This window comes from Falco cherrug, chromosome 4 (assembly GCF_023634085.1).
Source record: "Falco cherrug isolate bFalChe1 chromosome 4, bFalChe1.pri, whole genome shotgun sequence".
In the NCBI taxonomy this organism is placed as follows: domain Eukaryota; kingdom Metazoa; phylum Chordata; class Aves; order Falconiformes; family Falconidae; genus Falco; species Falco cherrug.
Window position 1 is genome coordinate 29,104,787 of NC_073700.1, and position 27,236 is coordinate 29,132,022.

The following is a 27,236-nucleotide window of genomic DNA, read 5'->3' on the forward strand; positions in this document are numbered from 1 at the left end:
TTACAGTTTAAATTCCTCCCAAGCCAGAGCCTGGTGCTGCAGTGTCTTGGCTCACATGGAAACCAGGATCGGGTCTGCAGCATGCAGCCAGTGATTGACTTTCTTTCACTTAATTTGTTCTTGAGTTGTTATGGGCTGCTTCCAAGTGGAGCTGAGCCCAGACCTCCTTGGAACAGTGGTGGGGCCGTGGGGATGGTGTAGGAGGAAAGAGGAGGGGGAGAGGAGCACTGGGGAGGGGGGGTTAAAACATCGCTGGGATGGTGTAATAGTAATTTTACCGCAGGCTGGTGGCTGCAAGCACCCCTTCTCTAATTCTTTTCCCTCCTCTTGCTTTGCAGAGAAGAGAAAATGACAGCTGCCCGAATTAGAAAATGCCACAAGTGTGGGACTGGCCTCATTAAATCGGAGGGTTGCAACCGCATGTCCTGCCGATGCGGTGCTCAGATGTGCTACCTCTGCCGGGCTGCCATTAACGGGTACGACCACTTCTGCCAGCACCCCCGCTCGCCCGGGGCTCCCTGCCAGGACTGTGCAAAGTGCTCGCTTTGGACAGATCCCACAGTAAGTAACGAAGGACTTTTGTGAATGATTCGCACCCTGATTTCAATTACTGTTCCGTGCCAGCGCGCTGAAATACACGCCTTCCACCAGAGGAAAACGGCTGGGTTTAGACAGCGCGACTTTTTCCCTTTCCCCAGGCAGTTAAAAAATACACTGGAAGCCTACATCAGCACAGTGTCACATCTGACCGCAACTTGGAAGAAACTGGTGTTGCTTTAGGGAAAAACAGCTCCTGTTAGACCAAGGGCTGTGGCTGGAAGTGCTCAGAGTGGTGTTCGGGGGAGCGGGGCTTGTGGAAAGAGCTGGTGGGGAGCGTGTGCTGGCACCAGGCGCAGGAGCCAGCGCTGGGATTACTGGGACTCGTTCCTAGTTTTGCAGCTGAGATGCTGTTTGGTATGGCTTTCCGAGCTGGAGGCAAGGGAATTTGTGTCTTTTTGGTGCCTGGATCATCCGGCTGCTGGCTCTGCGGTCCCTTGGTAGAGCTGGGCCGGTGGAGAAGACTGCCTGCAAGCCAGCAGGCCGGGCTGTTCTCACGGCTGTTGTCAACAGCTGCAAAGGGAGAGCTGAAGCATGTACTGAGCTGTAAGGGAAGCTGTAGTAACTTAATACAGCTTGTAGCTGTGACAAGCATGGGAAAACGTCCTGCAACGTCTCTGTAAATAGAAGTCTTCGATACCGGGAATTCGGAAGGACTGTAAGTAGGAGCAGGAGTTGAATTTGCTGATTTCAGCAAAGCAGTGGAGCAGCGTGGATGTGGATCTGCCAGATCTGCCTTCGCAGGCTTGTCTGAGCTTTGTATTTCCCAACACTCCTTTGTTTTGGGCTGCTGCAGCTTGCCAGACTGCTAGCAGCCCCTCTTTCTGCAGGGGATGTGCACCATCCTGCGCTTGTACAGAGCCCAGGAAAAGCCACTCTCCATCTCTCCCTTCCACCTGCATGCCCTTGGGGACATCCCAGCAGTGTCGCAACCAGTGTAAACTTCCTAGTCCTCTGCTCGCCTGCTTTTATTCCCTGCATTATCCTGTCAGTGTGAGGCGTTAAACCAAACACAGACATCTCCTTCTAGGCACCCCCGTCGTGTTTCTGACACCTGGTTCTGCACTGCTCGGATTCCTGTCCCACTCCTTCCCGTTTTCCACTGGGATGCGATTCAGGGTTCTGCAGCGCTGGCATCCTTTGTTCCCATCAGGCCGCTGATTGTGCTGCATGATGGTGTTTGTTCGGAGCCAGAGAAAACATGAGGCCTCTCAAAAAGCTCCTACTGTACTTTTAAATAAATAAATAAATAAGGAGCACAAAGGGGGCACTGTCACTGGGCCATTTCCAGCTCTCTAATTAACCAATGTTGTGGCAAAGAAAAATTTCCCACCATCAGCAAAGTGCTGGCACTGCATGCTCTTTTTTTTGTTTGTTTGTTTTTTAAATGACGGAGCATTGATGGGCTGGGAGATGAAGGTGGGTGGCTGTCCTCACTGTGCCACAAAGAATTACGTGAAACTCAACTGTTGGCATCTTAAGACTGAAGTGATGGATACCTGTGCGCATGGTCCCCCTCTGTGAGGTGCTTAGTGACACTAAGCCAGTCCCACCTGGGTGGTCTGCGCTGTCCTCTGGGAGATGTAAACAGGAGTTAATGTGGTATGTGTGAAGAGGAGGAAAGCATTTGAATCTTGGCATGGGGATACGAAAGAGCAAAAGGCCATTGTATCAGTAGAGTCTTGTCCTTTGTCAGGGATGATGTGCATCCAAGGGATTACCCCATCCCAGCTCTGTTGGCTGCTGCATTGGCATCTGCTCGTGCCTGTTCCAACTCCTCTGTTTCTTCTGTTGGCTCAGTTTCTTCTGTTGAAGTCAGTATACAACAGATGCTGTGCGTGTAGGAAGATGGTATCTGCCATGGGCTTGCACCCGTTTACAGCCATGCTCTATGTGTGTGCAAGTACAGAGAAGACAAGACTGGGTCGTCTCGTCCCCTGTGAAATTTGCAGCCCTATCGCTTAGGAGCTGTCACCCCTCTCCCTGCATTAGGCTTTGCTGCGAAATGTGGAGGGCACACGTGTGGCACCAAAGCCTGGCTTCCACTGGGTGACAGGGTGTTTTTTCTTCCAATTTCTGATATCCTCACGTACAGCCTTAACTCAGACCTGCCTTTGCAGCAGAGCAGTGGCACGGTGACAGCACCGTGGTCTTGTCCGTTTGTGTTTCACGGATGTAGGCTTCGGCATTCTGTCAGACCTGGCTGATCTCATACCTTCGTGAAGGGTGTGGTTTGGATCTAACTCCCCATTACCTACAGCAAAATTGAGGGAACCTTTGTGCTTTTCCAAAGGTTTAACGTTTTCTGAGTTTGAAAGGATTCTTGCAAAAGTATAAGTAAACCTATTCATTAGCTTGGGTTAAAAACAAATTAAAGACAGTCCTCTAGGAACTGCAGCATCTGTTAGTCTTTGTCTCAAATGATCTTGAGAGAGTAAAGCAGACGCTTCAAAATTTCCCATAATAAAAGGTTAGTTAAAATCTTGTCCCTGTGCTGTAATCAGACTAGAGTCTAATTTAAATCGGTGCAATATTTGCTGGCTCAGAGACAAGCTGCAGTCGGGCTGTGGTCAGCAGCTTCTAGGGTAGCAGGCAGTAATCGCTTAATCACTGCATTTCTTCTAGAGCTAATCTGTGCCCTGCACCCCTGTAGGATGTGAACACGTGCCAGGAGCTCTCCTCAGTAAGCTGCTTGGCCAAAAATCCTCGTGTGCCTATTCCGCAGGCAGTGCTAGCTTTGGCTCGGCTTGCTGAGACGTTGCTGGCTGCAGGAGGGGCTGATGCAATATTGCCAGAGACAAAGCTCAGGACAGAGCAGTGAGAATCGGCTCTGGGACTTGGGGGCTGCCTTTTCCCCCATTTCTAAAGAGCTGTAGCAAACCTGAGGCTGATGTGTGCGTTTTAGCCGGTTTGTACAAATCCCACGGTGCAATTTGACTAATGCATTCTGATTGTTTTGGTAAACCAGGTTCTGCTCTTGTATGTATTATGTTTAATTTAATACCCGTCTTTGGACTATCAGTAATATTGCACAGCGGTGTTTTTGGCTTTCAATTTTAAGATGTTTTCACTAAACTCTTAAAACACTCCCAAAGGCCCATCATTAAAGTTCAAAGCAGAAAACTAATCAGTATAAGGTGTTTGCAATTATCCCTCCTTCTAGCAATATAAAAATAAGATGTTGAGTGAAGACTCTGTAAAACTACAGATGCATTAAGAAAATGCATGAAGTACACAGCGCTGCCTTTAGGAGTTGGAGGTGGGGGGAAGCACCCCTAAATGTAGGGCGGAGGGTGGTTTGTTTTTTTGTTTTTGTTTTTTAACATACTATAAAATGCCTTAATCACAAGCATACGGGTGATGCAGGGTATTCCCAGAAAGCTATCAAGATGGAATGCCTGTTGTTAAAATAGCTCTGCGTTTCTTAAAACACCAGCGTGTGCTTCATCCCGGTCCTGGCCCCCCTTGTCCTGCAGCACTGCGGATGCCCCGTTCCAGTTCCAGCACAGCCTGCTTTTATCCCTGCCTCCTGCTGCATGGCGGAGTGCTGGAGACAGCCGATGCCTGCTCTTGCTCAGGCTCTCCGCAGCTGATCTGGGAATGATTTGAAACAAAACCCCTTAGTCCTTTGGAAGGCTCCGTCGTGAAAAATCATTTCAAGTTTATTAGTAACGGCTGCGGCCACACGTACGTGGAAAAAGCAAGCAGTAAAAAGCCAGAAAGGGGGAGGCGGGTGGTGGTGAAGGCGCTTTCTAAAGACAGGGGAGGGGTTGTGCAGCCCAGCAATAGTTACCGGGTCTCTTGTTGTCCCTCTTTCAGGAGGGGGGCAGGCGCTTTCCTGCGACACTTCATCATTAAAGACGATGAGAAGCACAGCAGATAAAAACAGAGCTTTCAAAAGCTCGGTGGAGGGCACTTTTGTTCTGGGCAGAGGAGGTTTTATTTGGGGGAAGGGTGTCCGTGTGTGTCTTGCAGAGCTTTTATCTCCTTTGCCGCTGTGTGTTGTTGTTCCTGAGGGGCCGTATGTTTATGTGTGCAGGGCCCTGCGTGGGTGCTGGCCGTGGCTGCCACGTCCCAGCATTGTTGGAACAGGCCTCCCTGCCATGAAAAGGTGCCTGGCTTAGCAACCCAGCCCAGCTCCGGAGTTAATCCGTCCGCAGACCCCAGCCATGCCTTCTGCTGTGATTGGCTCTGTGCGCGCCGCATTCCCTGGATTCAATGGGAGAGGGCTGAAAGGAAAAGCCGCCTCCATGCCCAGATCCTTCGGCGGGTGGGGGATCGCAAAGGCAGGCTCTCGGGCTGGCCAGGGCTGAAAATTTTTGGTGGCTACAGGACTGGAGATGGTTCTGGCCAAGAGCATCCCACTGTCCGATTCAGGACAAAAATCCATCCATCCATTGTTTTGCTGCTTAAAAATGCAGCTGCTATCAATAGCCGCATTTGCTTTCTGCAGTGTTTGCAGATAAGGAGGGTGAACACATCTCATAGAGCCTTTGCATTTTTCCCTTGGCCACCTCCCTTCTCCCGTGATGCAGCGGAGCCCGGGGAAGGGCCATGCTATAGCATTGCCCCGCACGGAGAGCCAAGTTATGTCCTTGCTCAAAAAACATGCGAGCTGGCTGGTGCTGAGAACCCCCCAGGGTCTGGGAGGTTGCTTTTCTTTTTTTTTTTTTTTTTTTCTTTTAGAGGAGGGGGGTTGTGTGGTGGTGGTTTTTTGCTGTAGGCAAGGCAGCTGACAGGAAGATGACTGTTAACTTGACAAGATAAATCCCTTCAATCCATGCAGCCTGTGAGTAGGCTATTAAAATTATAATCTAATCCTTTATTAAGGGACTTGAACCCGCTCAGGAAAATGGACACAAGAGGCTTTTGAAATTGTACTGCAGCCTCTACCCCATGTGACATTAAATGGTTTCTTACCACAACTGCCAGCCGTAAGTGTGCTAATGAAAACTTAATTTTTGGTGTGGATGCTTTACCCCTAGATGCATCTGTCATCTCTCTCCAGTTACGCTGGAATCAAAATACAGCCTTTGCTTCCCAAAGAATTAGAGGTGTTTTGCAGAAATCACTGTTGTACATGGTGAATATTTGCAGCACTGAGACTTCTTTTTTAATTCTGACCTGCACCGGTGCAAGATGTAATAGACAGAACATGTGGCGTCAGCTTTCCTTCACAAATACCCTAAAATTATCTTGCTGTGCACATAGCAATTTTTTTTTGTTCCATCTGGGACATGAATCTTGCTTAAATACTGCAGGTATCGAATTGTGCTGCTTGCCAAGTGTAATGTCACCTCCTGAAGTAGGGAGGTGCATATTGTGCTGTGTATTTTTGTTCTTTCTATATTAATGGATACTGGTTTTTCAGAAATACTGATGCAAAAATCATTCTAACCCAAGGCTGGGTGTGCAGGATTAAGTCCAAATGCATCTTAACCTTCCAGTGTGGGAATACATTCTTATCAGCAGAGAAGCAACAAAGCTGATAACTGCTGTTCTCGGAGACAAGGTTTGTTACACCTCTGCTGTGATTTGCAGTTGCCAAACCAGTTGGGAACTGGTCATCTTGATGGGCATCTGTTCTCGGCAGGTTTTTTTGCACCCAGGGCGTGCTGCAAGGTGCACCCCTGCTTGAAGAGCAAGAGGGGAGGAGGTTGAGTGGGGATCTCTGGCTGTTGCAATTGGGGTGACGTGTTTTCTGTTGTCCTTGCAAGACAGACATCATTTGGGAGGTCGGGCAGATGGGGTTTGCTCTTCAGTGTTTCCCTGGAGCTATGGGAGCTGCAGTAATTGAAGCCAGCATCACCTTGGGTCTGCATGCAGCTGGCTCGCCAGCCCCAGGGGCAGATGGCTTTGTCAAGCCCTCGTTAGTGCAGAGGTCAGCTGCAGTTTAAACTGGGAGGGTCGAGTAGCCCTTGCTGCAGGAGGATCTCATAAAGTTGTGTTGTTCGTGTGCCCTGTTCCCCAGCCTTCTGCAGGACTGCTCGGTGTCAGCAGCAGCGTTTGCAGGAGCTGCAGCATCACGGTGGGGGGGTGGCAGGATGGCAGTGTCCTGGGAAAATGCTCTTTCAGGGGGTTAATCACAGCCTTAGGCTAAAGTAAAAGCACTTTTCATAAGTTAGAAGGTGTTTCTGCATGTTTCTAGGCTTTAAGGTGAGGTTTATCTTTGTGTGAGGGAGAGAGATGGGGTGACATTCAGTTGAGCTTAAAATATGTTTCTTGTCATGTAACTAAAAAAACCCTTCAGGTGCATTTTTTCCAGTAAAAGGCAATAAAGTGGGGAGGGGTGGCTGCCTCCATTTGCAAAGCTTTGGGGCCACCCTTTGGGAGTGCCGCTCAAGCGGCGAAGGAGCGGGGGGGGGGGGTTTGGTTGCTGGTTGCAGACCGTGCGCTGGTGGTTTTCCAGCCAGGGAACACTGGAATCTGATACTGGGGGGGTAACTAGAAGTTCTGTATAGGCTCAGAAGAGCCATTCTTCAGCAGTTTTTATGGAGATAGATAGGCTGTAATTAGCAGTCCGTGGAAGCAGCCTGCTTGGAGGGGGCAGGTGGCGGGGAGCATGTCCTGGGAAGTCTTAATTTTAACCATTGACTCTCAGAATACTAAAAGCGGGGGGAAGTATTGAGTTTGTTGGCTTTCTGCGCATTAAGATAACTTCAGTCTCCCAGGGAAACCTTATCTGCTGGCGGGAGGAGGGGACATCTTAGCGAGCTTCCCAGGCGTTGCTGCTAGACATGTGCAGGACCATGAGATTGGAACTGGGAAGCTGACTAGACTTAAAATAATTTCAACATAGCTGCACACATGAAGCATATTTCGGATTTAGTCCCAGAGCGCTCTTCAAAATAGAGGATATTTTCCGCATTAAGAGTGTTCAGGAAGAAATGAATGGGTTTTGGCAATACTGAAATTAGGATGAATAAAACGAGGCAGAGCCTTGTGCATTGTGGGGTGCTTGGGGCTTGGGGTTCCCCTCCTGCTCCACCGTTAGCGCTCACGGAGGAAGTGCTGGAGCAAACAGCATGCTCCTTGCTGTGCAGGTGGACCCCGAGTGCCTGATGCAGGTGGTGTGTGTCATCCAGCAGCTCCTGTTCTTGGCCTTCTTCCCTGATAACTAACATCAAGAGTACCAACACTGTCCGGGGGCTTAGCTCTTCTCATTTGTTTTCTGAAAGTGCCAGGTAGTGTTTCATCCCAACGGATGCAAAGCAGCAGCGGACGCAACCCTGCAGAGACCGGGAGGACCTCTGTTGCCATCACTGCACATATGGCCAGCAGAAGCATCTGCTGCCTGGCACAAAGAGGGAGATGTCTCTGTAGTTGTTCGGTGTGATCTTTGTTACCCCGATAGCTGTTGCATGCTGTGGTGCAGTGAAGAAACTCACTTTTCACAGCCGTTCTTGGGTGGGGACAGTTGGATCAGGGTGATTCTCTGGTTTCCTAGCAGCACTAGCACGGCCTGGTGTAAAGCTGAAGAGCTGCCTGGACCCTACGGGCTGTCGGTGCCCGTGGCCATCCCTCCAGGCAAGCCTCTCCTAGCTCAAGAGCTGTGTAGTCTTCTGCCAAGACTTTGTCCATCACGCTCCCTCGATCTAGTAAAAGGTGGTGTAAATGCCATCTCTCTAGATATTTGCAGCACCTGAGACTTCACCGCGTTGTTCGGTCTCACTGCTGCTCCTTTGGGTTCAGAAAACTGAAGATGATGAGAGGCAGAAGGTGCCTCTCATCAGTTTCTGTTTCAGTTTCTGGCTTGTCCTTGTGTTCTTGTTGAGCAGCAGGTCTGAATATTCTTGCTATAACCTCTAGATAGACACTAAAGAAACATATTATGATTTATGCCCTCGTCAGATTTACAGATAAGATCTAAATGGCCTCGTCACAGCAGCGTTTAGCTACTAGAGCCAGGATTTAAGTTGTGTTAATTCTAGCTGTTGGGCCAAAAACTCTAGAAGCGCTAGCATAATGTAAATATTTAATAGGCTATTGCCATTTAAAAGATTAACAACTCTCTAGTAACTCTTCAGATGGGCGGAGCTGGGCTGCAGTTCTCTGGTTTCCATCAAGTCAATGAATTTTAACACTGATCTCCCTGGAAAGCTGATCTTGGCCTCTTAGTCATGGTCCGTGGAGTAGGCTTGGCTCTACACAAGTGGCTTGTGCTGCCATCCCCCGTGGCAGCCTTGCTTTTGACTAAGTCTAGGTCAACCCCAGATGAGGACAATTCAGCTGAATTTACTTTTTCCCCCCTCCCCCCCGTGCAAACGTGCTGAAAAGAGCAGCAGTACTTGGAGAATAGAAGGTTGCTGCAGCAGGACTTAGCCTGTTGACTCTTGGTACTCCTGTGATTTCTAGGAAGACGATGAGAAGATAATCCAGGAGATTCAGAAGGAGGCTGAAGAGGAGCAAAGGAAGAAAAATGGAGGTAAGTCCCAGTCTGTACCTGTGCTTTGAGATCAGACTGAGGATGACAGGAGAGCTCATGGTTCCCAGCTACTGACGAGTCTGAATCATCACTGGGTTCTTCCCAGAGCCTGGCTGTTTGCAGGCTTCTCTGTGCATTGCTGTGCTGCACCCAGCATCACCCCAGTCCTGCTCCAGAGGGTGCAAGCCTCACCCTGTTCCTCCGGGGAACCCACCTAGCTTTAAAGGGCTGTTGCCAGCAGGTTTCATGCGTGTTCAGCTCTCCTTGGCGTCAGATGTCGTGGATGCACAGACCTGTCTCCTCTCCACTTGCCCTCCACTGAAGGGCAGCATAGCCTCTGTGCTGTGTCACGGGGGGTGCAGAAGGAGGTGTTCCCTGTCTGTGGTGTGGTGGAAAGATGAAAGGAGCCGACCTGGAAGGCTAGTGCCGTGCTCCCTGGTGCGTGGAGCATGGAAGGGGCAAGCAGCGATACCGCAGAGAGCGTGCTTAAGGAACGTGCCGGGGATGGAGGATGCCAACTGCAAATGTAAGACCATGGACTGAGCTTGGTGAGTTCTTGTTTGTGGGATGACGGGTTCTTTTCTCTCCTCCCTCTGCAGAGAACAGCTTCAAGCGGATTGGCCCTCCTGCAGAAAAGCCCATGGAGAAAATCCAGAGAATTGAAGTCATCCCCAGACCTGTTCCTCAGAACCTCCATCAACCCCGGATGCCCCCTTACCCCTTCGTGCACCCTCCCTTCCCGCTCCCTCCCGTCCGTCCCATGTACAATAACATCCCCCTCAACATCGGCCCCATCCCTGCCCCCTACGTCCCCCCACTACCGAACATGAGGGTGAACTATGATTTCCCTCAGATCAATGTTCAGCTGGAGCACAACTTGCCTATGCACTTTGGCCCTCAGCCCCGACACCGGTTCTGACCTGGTTCAAACAGCACTTGGTGGAGGGTCATTGCAGGGCGAAGCCACCCCCGTAACACCACCACCCTTCCTTCTGCAGCCCCCCTTGGTTTAGCCAGCGGGAAGGGGACGGGCTCTGGCTCACAGATACCTGCACTGCACCCTTCTCTAGAGCTTCTCTGAACTTCTGCGGTCAAACATTTCAACCTGTGCTGCTACAGGGCTTGGTGCTGCGTTTCCAAGGGGTCTCTCCCTCTGTTGGGCATCCAGATGTTTAGATTTGACAAAGCCTGTTCGGGTAGCTGTTGGGAAGAAAAGTGAGACTTTGTGGGGAGCACAAGGATGCAGCTGTCACTCGGGGACTTTCCAAAAATCCTACCAGTCGGAGCAGCTGCCACACAATCGAGTGAGTCTTGGGGGAAGGGAGGAGAGACTTGGCATCTGAGTAAGACCTTCAGGAGCAAGGTAACAGGAGTCAGCAGCCCTAGCCTTCTGCTTGCAGGGAGGTACAGGGCTGGGTTCCGTGTTCTCCGGCATCCCTGTAACCTGCTAGCACCTCACAGCAGAAATAAATTGTTCAAAACCAAGTCAGTCTAGTGTTTCTAGCATTTCTCACTCTACAAGTGGAGTGAGGGGATGCAGCAGCCATCTCATTGCTGAGATCTCAGTAGGAAGCCCAGGGCCATGTCTCAGGGCTTTAACAAGTAGCAAAAGACTCGGGCACCCTAACCTTTGAACTTGCCCCCTTTGAAGGGCTCAGGACTTTTTTCCCCCTAGGGGTGAGTGCCTGTCAGCTTCCAAAACATGGCCTTTGCTGTTCTCATCTGGCATCCCACATCTCCCCCTGCTTCTGGCAGCAGTCCTTACAGAGCTGATAGAAGCACCTGGAGCCTGAGCTGCATTCTTCATTGCAAAACTGCTTGGGCAAATAACCTGGTTAGATGCATAGATGGTGGTGTGTGATGTGTGTCGTAGCAGAAGGGTGAGGAACTGCCCCTGTAGTCGTGCGTGCAGGCAGCGGTGAGCCGGGAGCCCCCTTAGCCGACCCCCCTGCAGCGAAGGGGCAGCTGTAGCCTTGTGCTGCAGGAAGCTGGCTGCTTCCGCGGCGCTTAATGCCTTCTGCAAAATGTGTGTTTCGGCTTAATTGGCTTTGGAAAAGCATGTTAAAAGGCAAACGTGAGTATTGCTGGACTTAGGAAGTGAGGATTTAGGAAAAGCAAAACTTCCTTGTAAGAAGCAGGGGGTGTATTGCTGGGCTGTGGGAGGAGTGTTGGCACAAAGCCCTCTCCCCACAGGCCTTGGCTGTGCTGTCTCGTATGGGCCCCCTCTAGAAAAGAAAATGGTTGAAGTGGAAAAAAAAAAGCCCCAAAACTCTTCCCAGAAATGCTGTGCTAGCTTTTAGCAGCCCGGTTGTGCTGTTGTTGTTTCCCAAGTGGTTTGATCCGGGCTTTGTTCTGCTCTGTCTGGCTGGGAGCTGTCTGGGTGCGTTTCCTCTCCCGTTATTCCCCCCTGTATCTTGGCATCCAGGTATCTCTGTTTGATTTGTTTTTCAGGTTAAACTCCCTGCCTCTGCCACGCGGTCCCTGCCAGACCCTCGCGCAGCTCTCCATGTCCGCTCCCAGCACAGCGTCCCCTCGGGCACGCAGTGAGCGATGGGTGCAGTGCTGGTGGCGGGATGCTCCTGGGGAAAGGTAGCCTCCACCGTGGCCTGGGACAGCACCTGGGGACCACTGTTCCCAGAAGGGTCTCCCAGAGGGGACTTCTATGTCTTTTGGAGCTGAGTCAGCGATTTTTTCCACTCTTGGGCATTGCCTTGGGGTTGGACATACCCTGTGGAGTTCCAGCTCCTCAGTGCCGCCGTCTCTCTAGCAGTAATAACCAAGTGCTATTCCCTTGCTGCTATAATTTTCTTTAATTTATTTCTGGAAGTAGTCTGGGGGCTGCCGGAGCTTATCACTTGCTGCTCAGCTGGGTTTTAACCAGATTTAAATCCTGCCTTGCACCAAGCGATTCCCTGCGGTAGCCAGGAGCAGGGCGTCCCGTGGGATCTGGGGAGGGAGGGCTGTGTTCACAGCACTAGAGGGTGGCAAGAAAATGGACTGAGGTCAGAAGAAGCATGGCTGCTTCTTAGAACCAGGTCAGAAGAAAGGGAATCCTGGTTTTTTAGTAGCTGAGATTTTCTGGGCTCAAGGGTCAGCTTGGATGAGCCCTCCAGGCCTCCTGAACCTTGTGCCTTTCCCAGCAGCATGGTTGCGGTTGTCCCCCAGCACCTGCCTGTGCGAAGGGGGGGGTCAGGCAGTGGAGGGGGTTCGAGCAGTTGGGGCACAGCTCAGGTGCTGAGCCGGTGGCCCAGACGTGGAAGGTGAAGGAAACGTGATGGGTGTCACAGGGCGATGTGGCTGGGAGCAGTAACTAGCAAAACGGTGATTGGGTGCGTGTCTAGAGCTGCCTGGAGGTCTGCAAAGCCTGGGCAGGGGGGAGCGCAGAGATGGAGCGTGAGGGATGGAGGAGTGTCGGGCAGAGGTGCCAAGGGCAGGTTAGTGTCAGTGCTCAGTCCTCGTGGTCGGGATGTGATGAGGGTCTGCTGCTGCCGTGGTGTGATGGTTGTGGTCTTGGAGGAGCCTGGTGGGCGTAGGGGAAGAGGGGACCACTGTCCCCATGTCCCCTGCTAAAACCATGAGCTTATTTGTGTCTGAGAGAAGAGAAATGGGTGCTTGGTCTGCGATGCGGCTGTGCCCTGCGCCCAGCAGCCCCCAGCGATGAGCCTTAGCCCTCTGCCCAGCCCTGGGGTGGTGCTGGGCTCCGAGCTGCTTCCCTCCCCAGGGATCACTCCCTTCACCGAAAATTACTCCACAGCCAACGCGTGTGGCCTCTCCTCCCCTCTTAACCCAAGAGACCTTGAGCTGTGGTTTCTGATAGCACTTGGATCTGGGTCAGTTTATTTTAAAAGAAAAAAAGAAACCCAAAACTTAGTGCAGAAGCACCAGAGCCATCTGTGATCTGCATCCCGTTTTCCCTCCTGCCCTGCGGTCCTTGAAACCATTTGTCCTTCAAAAGGGGACAGGGAGGTTGCTGTGCCCAGGCTGATTCCATAACAGGTACTTCTCATGGTTAATTGCAGTGTCCCATTTTACTTGCCTTAAAGGTGGAGAGAGAAACTTAGTATTTGCACTTAGCAAAACATTATATTAAAAGAAAGAAACCCTGTAAAGATGTGCATGTTCTGCAACTTTGTATAACAATAGCTGAAAATAAATAGGTGGTTTGTTACAAAAAAAAAAAAGAAAAAAAAACCCCACACCCAAAAAAATCCCCCAACATATTTTTCTTTACCTTCTGGTAGTAAACTGTTCTAATATTCTGTGTGTAAAAAGTTCCTGTATTATATTGTAATTTGAATTTTTTGTAAATAAATTTGTGCACTCTGGCTTTTACCTCCGTGCTTTCGTTACAGCCGAAGCATCCTCCTTCCAGCCCAGATGCCAGGGCTGATGGCAGGCGGCGGGGATAAGCAGGCAGGGCTCTTGTGCCAGATCTCAGCCCGTGCAGTTGAAAACTCTGTAAGTTGCAAGGCAAAACCCATTTAACCCTCCTGGAAAAGCTTAATACGTTCCACATGCTCCCGAGGAAAAACTGGACGGGATAGAAAATGGTTTCCAGTTGTTTCTTTAAATGGAAACCAGGATGCGTGTGTCGAGTGGAGGAAAGGCTGTGGGGGACTTCCCCCCCCCCCCCCCCCTTGCAGGAGTGATGCTAAATGCAGAATCTGGCCTTAAAAGCAAAAGGAAATGTGTGTTGGCGACTGGGGAGGAGGGGATGGGTGAGGGTCCTCCCTGCCACGCTGTGGTGGCTCTGGAGCCCCTTCCCCGTGCTGGCAAACAGCTGAGACCTAGCTCTGAAGGTCCCTCCGGCCTGTGCCCTCCCGCCCCCCCCTGGGTTGTGCGACTGGGGGCAGCTGGCAGCCCCCCTACTTGCCCCACTCTTTGGTTTTACCAAACCAGCTTTGGATGGTTAAAAGCCAAATGGGCCGTCAGTGACCTGCAGTGCTCAGCTGGGCTGTGGGAGACAAGGGGCAGCGAAGGGGCTGGCTGCTTGGTGTGGGTGATGGAGCTGGTCCCCAGCCCCTCCATCGATGGATGCTGCACCCCAGCTTCACAGCCGAAACTGGGGCTGGCCCCAGCATGAAGCCTGGGTGGGTTGGTTGAGTTTTAGGGCTGGTTTTGGCTGTCCTGGGAGGGCTGGGGGTACATCCCAGCCATCCCAGCTCCTCCGGCCGGCTGCTGTGTGTTGGCCTGGGCTGGCTGCAGCAGGTGGGCATCCCACCTCCTTCGTGTCCTTGGTTCTTTCTTTTTCTCCTCCATATCACTGAGCAGAGATGCCACACTGCACCCAAAACCAGCATCCCGCTCCATGCAACCTGCTCTAGCAGGGTCCTGAGTTAAATCTCCAGAGGTCCCTCCCAACCCCAACCATTCCATGATTCTGCAATCCCACCGCTCTTCCCTCCTAGCAGGTGCCTCCTCCCTCTCTCAGGGACATCATATGGGGCAGGGAATATCTGAGCCACGGGGAAAAAAGGCAGTGCCTTCACAGGAGAGCTGGGGTGCTGGTGCATCCCTGACCGCTGCACAGGTGGGTGCAGTGCCCTGAGCATCTCGAGGTGACCAGCCTCCAGCCGGCTTTGGCTTTAGTCCCTTGGGTAGGATGAGCCTGTTGGCCACTGTTCCCTGGCCACCCACCCGCCCGAGCCCTCCAGTTCCAGCTCAGTCTTGGTGAAGCAGTTTGGCCCCCAACTGCCCCACGCTCAGCCTCGTGCCTCATTAAAAGGCTGTTGCAGCCCCAGCTGCAGCTGCCCTGACAGACCACACACCGCTGCTTCTATCTGAATGCAAGTTTTTTTTATTCATCTTTCTCCATTTGAAGCTTTTTTTAAGTTATACAAATGGCACTTACAAAAAAATAATAAAAAAAAAAAAACCCCAAACAAACCCAAAACTTAAAATTTTCAGAGTGAGATGTTTTCAGAGAGTCACGACACCCGATAAGGAGACAGGAGAGATGATGACCTAGTGTCACATGGGAGAAGCTGGAGCGGGAGTTACATGGTTCCAACTGCGACGGGGGACAGGGCAGAGGCAACACGGTGAGGGGGTGAAGGCCAGCAAAAAGTGTGTGCCAAGTCACAGGGTCACTCAGGGCTTCATCAAGACACTCTGTCCTTCGAGGGGCAGCGCGGTCCCCGGGCGGGTGGGCACCACAGCCCCTGGATGTGAGCGCAGAGCCGAGGTAGAGTCCCAGCCAGGATCCCCTGCGCCGGCCAGGGAGCCTGGCCCAGAGGTGTCCCCCTGGCAGGGGATGGGTCGCTCGCTGTCCCAGCTGAGAGGTTAGCACCAAGCTCCTATGGAGGGCTGCCCCTCCACATGGCTTTAAGGCTGACGAGCCCCTACCTTGCCTGCGGCGACAGGGACCGGCCCTGGTTTGGCACCGCAGCGATGCCGCGAGCACCCTTGGTGTGGGGTGGGCACCAGCGCTCCCTCCCCAGTGGGGGCCCAAAGGGAAAAGGCTCCTTGGTGTGTTTGCAGGGAGCGAATCCCGGCCCCAGGAAGGCCCCCAAAGGATAAAGTGCCTTTCAACACCCTAACGAACACGTCAGCATCACCTGTTACAAACAGCGTTATACTCTAATGCAGACCTAGTACAGACAACAGCTGGTAACACAGTGCCATGGAGAGCATATATAAATAGAGACTAACAAAAATACTGTTTTGGTCTTTTTTTTTTTCTTTTTTTTTTTTCCTTTTTTTTTTTTAATGTTTCCAGTAGGGTTGCAATGGCATGAGAGCCGAGCCCAGGTGCCCCAGGGGCGGCGAGATGAGGAGCTGCCCTCCTCAGGGTAGCCCACAGGAACGGGCACTTCCTAATTCAGCATTAGGTGTTCAGTGATTTGCCTCACTGTTCCAGTATTTTATGAGAGAGAGAGAAAAGAAAAAGAAAAAAAAAAAAGAGAAGGAAAAAAAAAAAACCACCAACAAAGCTACTGAGCAAATATCACTGTGCAAAGTTTGCTAAGGAACTTTTCTATTCTGTAAACCAAAATCTGCAGTTTATGCTTCCAGCCACCGCCCAGGGCAGGTTGCATCGGCCAGCTGGGCTCCTGCGGGGACCAAAGCCTGCCAGCGCTGGAGGTGGGCTGGGTGAAGCCCCCACCCGGCACGAGCTCTGCATCCCCCCCACGCCATCCCCTCCCAGGCACAGCAGCAGGACCAGCTCAGGCAGCCACCCGCCCGGCCGGCCCCACAGCCGAGGTCTATGATGCTCCTCCACAGCCAGAAGCACAAGGAGGGGCAGAGGGACACAAGGCGTGTGGGGCTCCATGAGATGAAAGACTGAGGCTTTCCAGACGGGATCACCCTAAAAAAATCGTTTCCAGGTGCAGGGGTTGGGGGGGTCAGCTTGGTGGCCCTTCCATGGGGACCCATGCCGGCACACACCAGCCCCAGGGCTGCTGTGATATATAAGGTCACCTCAGCGGCTCCGCCAGGGATGAATCCTGCCCCGAAAGCCAGGAGCGGAGAGAAGCTGCCAGGGAGAGCCAGGAGGAGCTGGCTGAGCCCAGCACCATCGCTCTGCCCCTGCTTGGAGCAGGTCAGGATGGCACAGGTGTGCTGGGGGACACTGGCAGGACAGATTTGGGCGGCGCCAGCGCTGATATGGTGGAAGCAAGCATGGAGGTGATCTTATTCCCTTTTTTTCAATCGAGGAGTGGAAACTGAACTACCTAAGGTGATGCTCAGGGCTGGGATGGGGGTCAGCAGTTTCCAAGCCCAGCAAACCTGGAGGGAGGCAAGGGGGGAGGAGGATAGAGACAGACCCCTCTACAGAGCTATAGGCAGGCTGCCCCATCACTTTTCCAGTTCTTACAGGGATTTATGGAGACCCACCTCCCACATAACGCACCAACTCTATGGCAGGAGGAAAGGGCAAGCCAGTCTGAAAATCCTTTTACAGAGAGGAGAAACAAAACCCAAAGAAAAAAGGACGGAGGAGGGAAAAGAGAAGTTGGCAATGGGAGGTATGCTAAAGTGCATTAATATTCCCAGAGGGTGGAGGCGTCAATGGCGTCGGCGGATGCCTTGAGGACCCCAGCATGGTCACCCTTCAGGTATTTGCCATTGATTTTGATGGCCACTTTGTTATAGTCGCAGAACTCAAAAAAGAAGTCCACGGGGGTGTCGCTGCTGCTGGTGACGGACGACTCACTCCCCACCATCCAGTACTTCCCAGTGGCATCTGCAGGCAAGAGGGAGAGGGGACAAGGTGGCCCTGTGAGCCACCACAGGGACCCCAATGGCCGTCACCCTGCCCCCAGCCCGTAGCCGCCCCCAAGGACTCACCCTTGATGTTGTAGGCTCCGTCATTGAACTCCAGCTGGAAGACATCGTAGGAGGATCGGTTGGAGTCCAGGGTGCCGGTCACCTTCCGGCACCCGATGAAGCCGTGCTCGCCACGGAGGACGATGATGGGCCTGTTGATCAGCTTCATCACAAAATGCTCCGTCTCACCTGCGCCGGAGGGGAGAAAGGATATGAGAGCAGCCCAGGGGGTGCAGCGCCCGGACCCCACAGCCGGCAGGCAGCAGTGAGGAGGGTGGGCTGTGCCCCCCACACATTTCTCACCCACCCCATCTGGCCTCCCACCTCACAGCATGTGAAACTGTCATTAAGAAAACTTACTGCCTGCATCCCTGAGCATCATTCGGAAGAGGAGTCTGGTTCGGAGCGGGGACTTTGTCCATCCCCTGCCACCCCAGCACAGGACAGGGGTCCCTAAGGGGGTCCCTTACCCGCTGTCTCCATGGAGGCCGCCAGCTGCCCGTTCTTCTTTGCCGTCACGTACTTGCCGTTGGCAGCTTTCAGGGTGATGCGCTTGTCACACCACTCGATGTCAAAATAGCAGCTCGCGTTCCTGCAGGGGCAGAGAGAGCCTTCAGTGGGATGTGACAGATGGGGACCTGCCGGTGCCACCCCACCACCTTGGAAAGGGTCACAGCAGGAACCGGGAGATCCCAATTCGATCCATTTTTTGCAGGATGGGCCACATCGTAGTGGCCATCAAAGCCCTCACCCCACGGGCAGGAGGCAGGCAGGCAGCCAAATGCATTTTTGGGGTTTCTGCCTGGCTCGCAGAGGGTTGAACTGCGGGGTAAAGCATTTCAACAGCCCCAGCCGGCCGGGAAGGATTACGTGGCCCGAAGGACTTCCTGAGCATCGTGGGTGGCAAGCCCCGGGCCAGCCCCAGGGCTCTCCAGGGAATTCACCGCCTTCGCTGGAAAGCGTTTTGGGATGAGCGCCTAGGCTGGAAAATCCCCAGGATAACCCTGGCAGATGAAGAGGGGTCCCTGAAGCCCATGCACGGCCCCAGGCTGGTGGGGGCAGGGGACTCACTTTGTGGAGGCGGTGGACTGGATGCCCCCATTTGAGGTGAGCGTCCAGTACTTCCCAGTATAGGTCCTGAAGGCGCATTTCTTGGTGTCCTTGTTGATCTCCAGCTGGTAGGTCTCCTGGTCACCCTCCTCATCTTGATTGGCTGAGAGGTCCATCCCTGCAGGGCAGAGGCAGATGGAAGTGGGGGTGCACAAGGCCGGGGGGGACCCCAAACCACCTCTAGCAGGTCCAGGTGTGGAACCAGCCCAGGAAACCCCACTGAGAGGGGCTCCCACTCCCCTGGGTGAGCTTTGCTGACTCCCAAATCCCTCGCACACCATCCCATCCCGGAATTTTGCGTTCAAATCCAGGTTTGCATTTGGCTGCTCAGGTGTTGAGGCCATAAACTGGACTGAGCTGAGGCAGCCACCTGACTCTCCGGCTCCACCACCATCAGCTCCATCACGATTAAGCATCGAGCAAAGACCAGCCAAGGTATTTCACGCACAAAGGGCTGTAGTTTTTTAAACACACACACACCCTGAGGGTGACAGCCAGGTTACTGAATCCATTAGCAGAGGCCACTGGGCCACCTATGAATCCCCAGCTCACGGCGTGGTTAAGCACCGTGGCACCATCTTTCATCCATAAATTGTCACAGCCTGTCAGGGCTCAGGGCGGTGAGGTTTGCAGGGAGGCAGCTCGGGAAAGCCCTGGGGCAGCCAAGCCTTTCCCAGTCAGACCAGCCGGTCCCCCAGCTCTGCCAGCCAGGATGACCCATCCCTGCACCAACGGGACCAGAGACAGCATTTGCCCTTGGCAACCTTGGAGGCAGATGCAGCTGGTCCTGGGGCCACCAGCCACAGTCCTGGGGCAACCGCTGGCCCCCCCAGGCCACATGCACATCCACCCACAGGCACTGAGCCTAAGCAAACCTGCTTAGTCAGGGCTAGCGGGGCCAAATCCTCTCCAGAGCTCTCCAGCTTGGTGGATTTCTGCCCAAAAATACTTCTGAGGAGGCGAGTCACAAGCCGTAGCCTGCAGCCAGAGCAAAACAGCCAAGCTGCCGTGCTGGGTTTTGGGGAGGGAGCTGGGGCGCGGTGCTCGGCCCCCGCTTCTCCCTGTCTACCTACAGCTGGGATGAGTGGAGATGGGCCCCAGTACCACCAGTGGAGCACAGGTCCATAACCAATGGGAACAGCTCAGGGGAGGATGGCGATACAGACTGGGGTCTAGTACAGCTGGGTAAGTTTTTCACAGCAGAAAGCACCCACATCCCTCTCCTGTAGCACCCATGTGGTGTCCAACCATGCACCAGGTCCTGTAAAGGATGCGAGGTGCGTGTGCAACCTTTCTGCCCAACTCTGCCTTTTCCTGGAGCCAAGGACCTGCTCGTGGGGCTGGTCAATGTGTTTGGCCCCTTGCACCTTCCTCAGCTGCTGGGAGTGGGAATGCCGCAGTACAGGGTCACTGGGAGGGCTCCAGGGACCGCCGCCGGGGTGGCCCTTGTGTACGGCACAGCCACCAGTGAGTCCCACCAGCTGCACCCACCTGAGGAGGGACCATCCACCTCCACACACCAGCTGTCGGCCTCAGAGGTGGCGATGGTGGCTTCCCATCGCCCGCCTGCATCTCTCGAGAGCCGTCCCCATCCCATGCCACCCCTATCCCAGGAGCCATCTCTGCTTCGCTTATCAGTCTCCCACCTTTCCCAAAGGGATCAGGCTTTGAGGGCTTTGCTTTGTTGGCTGTAATCTTCTCTCCCACACCCAAACTGTCCTATGGCTGCCACACCGCTGCCTGTTCTCAGCTCCCTCTCCCACTGAGCATCCTCCGGCACCTTCTGCAGCTCCCGATGGACACGCCACCGCCCCGCTGCTCTGCTCCCCGGCGTATCTGGGGCAGCACGGGGGGCAAAGGGGTGCTGTAGGGCCACCAAGCCCAGCCCCGCCGGTAGAGTCCTCGGCTGGCACAGCTGTCCCACACTCGCCGCCTCCCAGGGCTGCCAGGGGCTGAGCCAGCGGTCGGTGGAAACATTTGGTTTTGATTTTTGCACCCCCGCCGGGAAAGCAGCGCCGCAGCGGGCTGCTCCGAGAGCTGTACAGCCGCCTGCGCGCTGCACAGGGGGGCTCTGCGGGGGCTCACAGGGACAGACTGGGCTGCGGGCGGGGATGCCGGGAGGTGCAGCCCAGCACCCAGGGCTGCCAGCACCCCTGAACCCCCCTAACCTGCAAGTGCTGATGATGATGATTGCGGTGGGGGGCAAGCAGGCAGCAGAGCTTCCTCCTTGCCAGGCTTTTCAGCAAAGAGCTGCCTGACCTGCAGGCACCAGGATGGGGAGAGCCTGGGGGGATGCTCTGCGCCACAGATGGGCTGGAGGGGGGACAGGAGCACTGGGAGCCTCCCAACACCATCCCCTCACCCCCAGGGACCCCTCACCACAGAGCACAGCGAACCCACCGGGCTCCCCCCACCCCGCTGCCGTGCAGTTGCCCAGGCTCTGGCCGTGGCAGGGAGGTTTGGCTTTTGCTGGTGCTGCAGGAGGGTCTCCCACCGCCCCCTCCCCAAAAGCGGCGCTGGGTTGGGTTACACCGACTCAGCAGAAAGGAATGCAATTATGGCGGGGGCAGAAGGCAGCTTCAAAGGGCTGTAACTGAGCTGGAGCAGGAGGTTTGGGGGGTCAGAGCGGGGAGGGATGGGATGAAGCATGGGCAGAGAGGCGGTAGGACCATGGCAGGTCTAGGAGCGATGTCCCCGTGTCCCCATGGTGAGGACACAGAGGCTGTCCCTCCAGCCACCCCCTGCCACCACCCCGCTTTTTGCAGCCCAGGGCTGTGGCAGGGAGCCCACAGCCACCCGCCCTCCCGCAGCGCCCGGCCCGGCTGTGCCGCTCCCATTGCAATCACGCTTTAATTACCGCTCTTGGTAAATTTACAGTCTGGAGCCGCACGACTCTGCCTGACCTTGACAAAGCTGCTAATTACAGCTGGAGGCTGGAGGGGGGCAATCACACAGCGGCAGGGCAGCGTTTGGGGAGCAGGGGGGCACGGCTGCTCCCCCCCAGATTCCCTGTGTGGGATGTCCTCCGGCTCCATCCACAACATGGGTTTGCTAGGGGGGTCCTGGGGAGGATGCAGAGGCTGGAGGTGGGAGCTGAGGCACATCCCCCCGCAAGGGCTGCCTAACACTGTGCCCCACCCCCCACCCCCAAACAAAGCCCTGGGCTCAAGGTCCTCGGAGAGCCAGGGAGGGTGATGGGGGACAAGCCGGCGCTGGCGCAGGGAAGGGCTTCCCAAGCCCCTCAGCTGCTGCCAGCCCCTCGGGTTTGCAGGATCAATGCCCCAGCCCTCGCTGCTCTCCAACCCTGGATGGCAGATGCGCATGGAGGCCTGTGGCCATCCCAGAGCACGAGCCTTCCCACATCTCCTGGGGAGAGGCTTCTCCATCTAAAGGAGCAGTTTGCTGTACCTGTGCCACCAGGGGCCACACACCCAGTGTGGGGGTCATTTACAGCATGTAGAAGACCTTCCCTCTACATTAAACTCACACAGGTGGTGCCCTACATGCCATCCTGGGATGCTGGTGAGACCCAGTGGGATGCGCTCCATGGGGAGGAGGCCAAGAGCCCGGCGGACCATGGCCAGCCAGTGGGACAAGCCAGCCGGAGCAGTCCCCATGCTCGGACCCACGGGGGGCAGACCCACACGTCAGGAGCTGCCCGTGCACAGGCTCTGCTCGCTGCCTTCCTCCAGCTGGGAGCTGGCAGGACCCGCAGGCAGCTGCCAGCCCTGCCCAGCACCCGGAGCAGACGGGAGGCTGCACCTTTCCCATCCTCCGACTCCCCAGAGGCCAAGAGGCTCCCTTGCAGAAACACCACGGTTATGGCTGATAAAACCTGAGCCTGCCTTCCTCCAAGGGAGTGCTGGCAAAGCCCCCGAGCCCTCGTGGGTGGCAGGGCAGGATTTCGGGTCCTGGTGCCCCAGCAGCCCAGGGGATGCTGCAGCCAGCTCTGCCGGCGCACGTTGGGTCCGGTCTCCCTGCAGGGCTCTGGCACCCCACACCACAGCTGCACACGTGCTCCGAGACTCGTCCCCTCCAGACGGGCTTATGCTGCAACCGTACATAAATCCAAAGATGTTTTTATCTAAAAGCAACAGCCTGGAGCACCCAGGGACCACACAGCTCCTCTGCTGGGGGTGCAGCTCTGCAAGGGGGTCACGGGTGGGGGTGAAGCATGGATTTCCTGGAAAACCCGCTCCTCCTTCCCTATGGATTTCCTGTGGCTTTGTGGTCTCCCCCAAGCACCAACGCGCCACTTGGCATCTCCAGATGAAAACCTGCACCCGAGCGTGTGCCCCCAGTCACGCTCCCCACCCAGAGCCACATCTCCCCACCTCAGGCCAGGAGGGCTCCCAGCCCCGGAGCAGAGCTCCCGGTCACCAACCTGGCATGCCCAGGCGCACTCCCATCACCGCCCTGCTCGCTCGCCCCCCTCCCTGGACCCCCATTTCCCGAAATGCCTCGCTTCCCAGTCGGCCCATCCTCTCCCCCCCCACGGGTGGGGGGGGGGCAGGCGGAGCACCTCTGCCGGGCGGGGGGCTGGCAGGGGCCCAGCGGAGCGGGGAGGACGCCAGCGTTCTGCCCCCGGGGACCCTCGCGCCCACAAAGGGCCTTTTGTTGCCGCAGTCGGGGCTAGAAAGGAGCCATTGAGGCGGGGAGGAGGCCGCTTTCTGCTGGCAGCACCCCGACACGGCTCCGTTCGGAGGCGCGATGGGGAGATGGGGGTCTCACGGAGCCTGAGGCTCCCCAGGGTGCCCATCCTGTGGCTGGAGGCAGGGCAGCGGTGCCAGGGCCCCCCCAGCCCCAGTGCTGGTGCAGAGGCAGGGCTGGCACCTACTTCATGCTTCCCCCGGGATGGTGGTGTCGTGGTCCCCAGTGCCCCGTATGCAGGCGGTGGTGACACCGGCCATCCCAGGGACAGGGAGAAGGCTCCCGGCCAGGAGCTGACTCGACACTTGCGGGACAGCGCTGTCCCAAGCTTGGACCAGCTCCAGCTCCCAGCCAGGGGAACCACAAAATCCCGGTGGCCCTGTCCCCACTCCTCGGGGGGCGGACAGCCACTGCCATCCCTGCTCCCTCCCTAACCCCAGGCGGGCACAAGCTGCCCATTCCCAGGTGCAGCCGCTCCGTGCCCACCGCCCGCCTCCCATGCCCACCACCCGCATCCCGGGCAGCCATCCCGGGTGGCCATCGGCACTTCTGCCAGCAGCGCGGCGCTTATCAGCGCGGCGGGGGAAAGGGCTGTCTGCAACCACTTCCTCCGACGGTTGTTTGTCGGCTGCCTCCTCCGAAACCTTGGGAGGACAAGGCACTTTTCCCGACGGGAGAAGGGAGGGCGAGCCCAGAGCGCGGCAGCTCCCAGCCTCTCGCTGCTGCCGGGCAGGATAAACCAGGTAGAAACGGCTTCTCCGGCCAAAATGGACTCAAGCAGCGAGGGTGTGCAGCCCCGGCGCACCCTTCCCCACTGGATTTTGCTTGGAACGGGGCCGGGCCCAGCCCAGAGCCCCCTGTTGCTGGGGAGATTTGTGCCCCCTCCCCTTCCCACCACCCCCATCCATGTGAATCACACAAAGCCGGCAGGTCCGCCAGCAGTGCTCCCACTCACGCCGTGGGGCTCCCGCCACCGCCACCCCATCCCGCACAATCTCCCCCCACATCTGGTTTTCCCATCTCCGGTGACAAAGGGCTGCAGCAAGCCCTTCCCCCACGGCGCTGCGGCAGCCTCCCGCCATCTCCATCCTCCTCCTCTCTTCCCCAAACCCCTACGCCTGGGCAAATAGTCCCCGCTGCCCATCTTCGCAGGCATTATTTTGGTTTTTTTAAGGGGCTGCTCTGCAGCACAGGATTTGCTCTCTGAAAGGAGAAAGGTGGCGAGCTCCCGGCAAGGAGCTGCTCAGGCACAGACGAGGATTCACCCTGAAATATTGTATATACACACAACAAAAATTCCCCGCTGCTTGTTCCTCCAGGCTTCGCTGCAGTGAGACATGCTCGCACCCATCCCGCGCCCGGCGTGTGCCGGCCTGACTCGGCGTGCCGGTGACGTGCCCCACGGCTCCCACACCAGCCCGGCAGGCAGCCATGCACCTCCAGCATCGCCCAGCCCGCAGAGCCGGGACCCCCGGCTCCCTGCCAGCACCCTGCAAGCTAGGGGGTGGGATGCGCACCGGGTACTCGAGGGCAGGCAGGCGGCCATGTGCCCAGGGCAGCCGTGCCGTGTGGCCGTGACGCCCGAAGCAGGCAGCACGGTGGCCCCTGGGGCGAGCGGCAGGAACGGGGATGGGTGCGGGCGGCGCGGCAGGCGCAGCGGCTGCCTTTGTGCGGGTGGATGTGGGATGCGGGTGCATGTGGGATGCGGGTGTTTTGGCGAAGCCGTTTATGTAACACTGCCAAGGCTGGGGGTGGGCTGGGCAGCACCCAGCCCCCACACACTGGGAAATGCAGCCCCACGGGTTTGGGGGGAGGGGATTACTGCCCCATGGGGGCAACCGCAGCCTCCCCAGGCCCCATTCTGCAGGGCACATGGCTGAGGGAAGGGGGAGGTTGGTGGAGGCTTTGTTGGGTGAACAATGAGCTCTGCAGGTAGGAAGGCGAGGGATGGCAGCCCTGCCTCCTTCCAACAAGGGAAGGCCCCATCCACCCCCACAGCCCCCCTGCCCTGTCCATCCCCGCACCCCAAAGCAGGCCCCTCACTGTCCCCCCTGCCCAGGGCACCCTGCAGAGGTGACACTGAAGGGCTGGGGGGGCCAGGGGACCCCAGGCAGGCGATGCTGCAGGGCTGGGAGAGGGGGAAGGGAGGGGTGCGGGGGGAATGGGGGTGGAGGGGTTGGGGGAGGGACCGCGGGCAGCCATGCTGGAGGGGAGCAGGGGTGCCCTGGGGCGATGGTGGCTTCAGGAGAGGGGTGTGGGGACTTGTGCGAAAAGGGGTTCAAGCGCGAGGGGGGACACCCTAAAGAGGTGATGGCAGAAGGATGCAGGGGAGCCCCCTTGGGGCGGGGGGGGCTGCCGCTGCAGGAAGGCAGGGGATGCTGCAGGGACGCGGGGGGCTGCCAGGGGGGCAGCGCTGGGGTGGCACTCCGGGGCGATGGAGGGGATGCGGCGGTGGTGCCCGAGGGATGCAGGGGGGCAGCTCGGGGCAGGCAGCTCCCTAGGGACGCCGATGCCGGCGGGATGCAGGGGCTCACCCCGGGCTGGAGACCCCAGGGACTCCCCCCATTCCCACCCCCTCGTACCTTGCCGGGTAGAGACATTCCTGTCGTTGCCGGCTCGGAGCACGACCTGCGGGCAGCTCTGCTCGAGGGCGAAGAGCTCGTCCTTGCCCACCTTGGCGCTCTTGCCCGCCTTGAGGGTGCCGCTGGGGCCCGAGGGGGCGAGGTAGCGACCCTCCCCGTCGCGAAAGGCCACCTTCCCGCAGCGGAACTCGAGGGTGAAGGCGGTGCCGGGCTCGGCGGCGGGGACCAGGCGGCCGTCGCAGCGCAGCAGGCGGTGGTCGCAGCTCTGCAGGCTGTAGCGCTGCTCCACGAAGAGCAGGGTGATGAGGGCATCCACGCCCCACGGCACGTCGCGGTCCACGGCCAGCTCGTCGCGGCGAGGCCCCAGGTGGGCGTAGCGCTTGCGGGCCAGGCTGTAGAGGTTGGCCTGGGGGTGCATGGCCAGGTGGACGCTCCATTTCTCGGTGGCCGAGACGGCGGGGGCGAAGCAGGAGAGCCGGTCCTCGGTGCCGCCGAAGAAGCGGCGGTGGGGCTCGGACTGGAGCGACCAGCGCCCGTCGCCGTGAGCCACCACCAAGAAGCGACAGTCGGGACCCGGCTCCTCGCTGTCGCAGCTCACCCGGCCGTCCTTGTCGGCTGCCAGGTAGCGGCCCAGGTGGCTCTTGAGCAGCACGGCGCTGGAGTCCTCCCCGTCCTGCTCCAGCGTCCAGATCTGCTTCTTCTTCATGCTGGCGGCCGAGGCGTTCACCTTGAAGCCGAAGGCCTCCGCCGTCAGGTACTTGTTGCTGCAGTTGATGAGCCCGAACTGGATCTGCACCGGCTCCGCCGTCCCGTTCGCCGTCATCCTGCCGCCACCGCCGCCGCTGCCGCCGACCGCCGCGCCCGCCCCGACGCCGCCTTTATAGCGCCGCCGCCGCGGCACCGCCCCCCGCCCGCCGGGCCGGCCCCCACCGCGACCCCCGCCCGCCGCCCCCCGCCCGCCGGGCCGGCCCCCACCGCGACCCCCGCCCGCCGCCGCTGCGCCCCCGCACCGCGGCGTGGCAGGAGCCGGCCAGCTGCGGCCACAGCCCCCTCGGATGGCGGGACAGCCCCCGCGGTGAGGCTCCACTGCATGGCAGGAGCCTTCCCCGCGTTACAAAAGCTCCGTCCAATTGGCAGGACCCTCCCCACTGCGAGACCCCCCTGCATGGCAAGACCTCCCCAGGCACTGGAGAGCCCCCTCGAATTTCAGGACGCTCCCCACCGCAAGACCCCACTGCATGGCAAGACCTCCCCAGGAGGATCTCCCCCACTGCAAGACCACACTGCATGGCAAGATCCCCCCAGGCACTGCAGAAGCCTTCTTGAACTTCAGGACACCCCCCCACCCCCACCCCGTGCCTGATACGTTGCAAGACCCCTTGGCATGGCTAGAGCCTTCCCTGCATTGCAACAGCCCCCTTGCACTGCAGGACATCCCCCCACATTGCAAGACCCCTACTGCATGGCAAGACCCTTCCCTGCATTTCAGGAGCCCCCTTGATCTGCAGGACACACAGGCACAATGCAAGTGCCCACTGCATGGGGAGACCCCCCAGGCACTTGAATTTCAGGACCCCCCATATGTGCTAAGACCTCTTAGC

General features: G+C 56.8%; 3 protein-coding genes across 6 annotated transcripts in view; 2 read left to right on the plus strand and 1 right to left on the minus strand.

Annotated features, from left to right (window-relative positions):
* The window catches only part of RNF216 (ring finger protein 216), an 80,991-nt gene extending 67,637 nt beyond the window's left edge, over positions 1-13,354 (plus strand). For 3 of the 4 annotated variants that reach the window (XM_055708285.1, XM_055708286.1, XM_055708287.1), the window contains exons 15-17: positions 339-561; positions 8,953-9,022; positions 9,622-13,354. In XM_055708285.1, the coding sequence (XP_055564260.1) occupies positions 339-561; positions 8,953-9,022; positions 9,622-9,941 (613 nt within the window). In that variant the 3' untranslated portion in view covers positions 9,942-13,354. The other variant, XM_055708288.1, reaches the window with a different exon arrangement.
* Positions 13,355-15,681: 2,327 nt separating this feature from the next.
* On the minus strand, positions 15,682-26,499 carry FSCN1 (fascin actin-bundling protein 1). Its single transcript, XM_055709448.1, has 5 exons — positions 25,636-26,499; positions 18,365-18,521; positions 17,764-17,885; positions 17,315-17,482; positions 15,682-17,210 (listed from the first exon to the last, which is right to left on the minus strand). Exons 1-5 carry the CDS (start codon positions 26,456-26,458, stop codon positions 17,008-17,010), a joined length of 1,473 nt encoding a protein of 490 aa, XP_055565423.1. The 5' UTR covers positions 26,459-26,499; the 3' UTR covers positions 15,682-17,007.
* On the plus strand, positions 18,902-23,097 carry LOC129736005 (transcription initiation factor TFIID subunit 4-like). The gene has a single exon (XM_055709449.1). The coding sequence runs from the start codon at positions 21,920-21,922 to the stop codon at positions 23,051-23,053; it is 1,134 nt and encodes a 377-aa protein (XP_055565424.1). The 5' UTR covers positions 18,902-21,919; the 3' UTR covers positions 23,054-23,097.
* Positions 26,500-27,236: the final 737 nt, after the last annotated feature.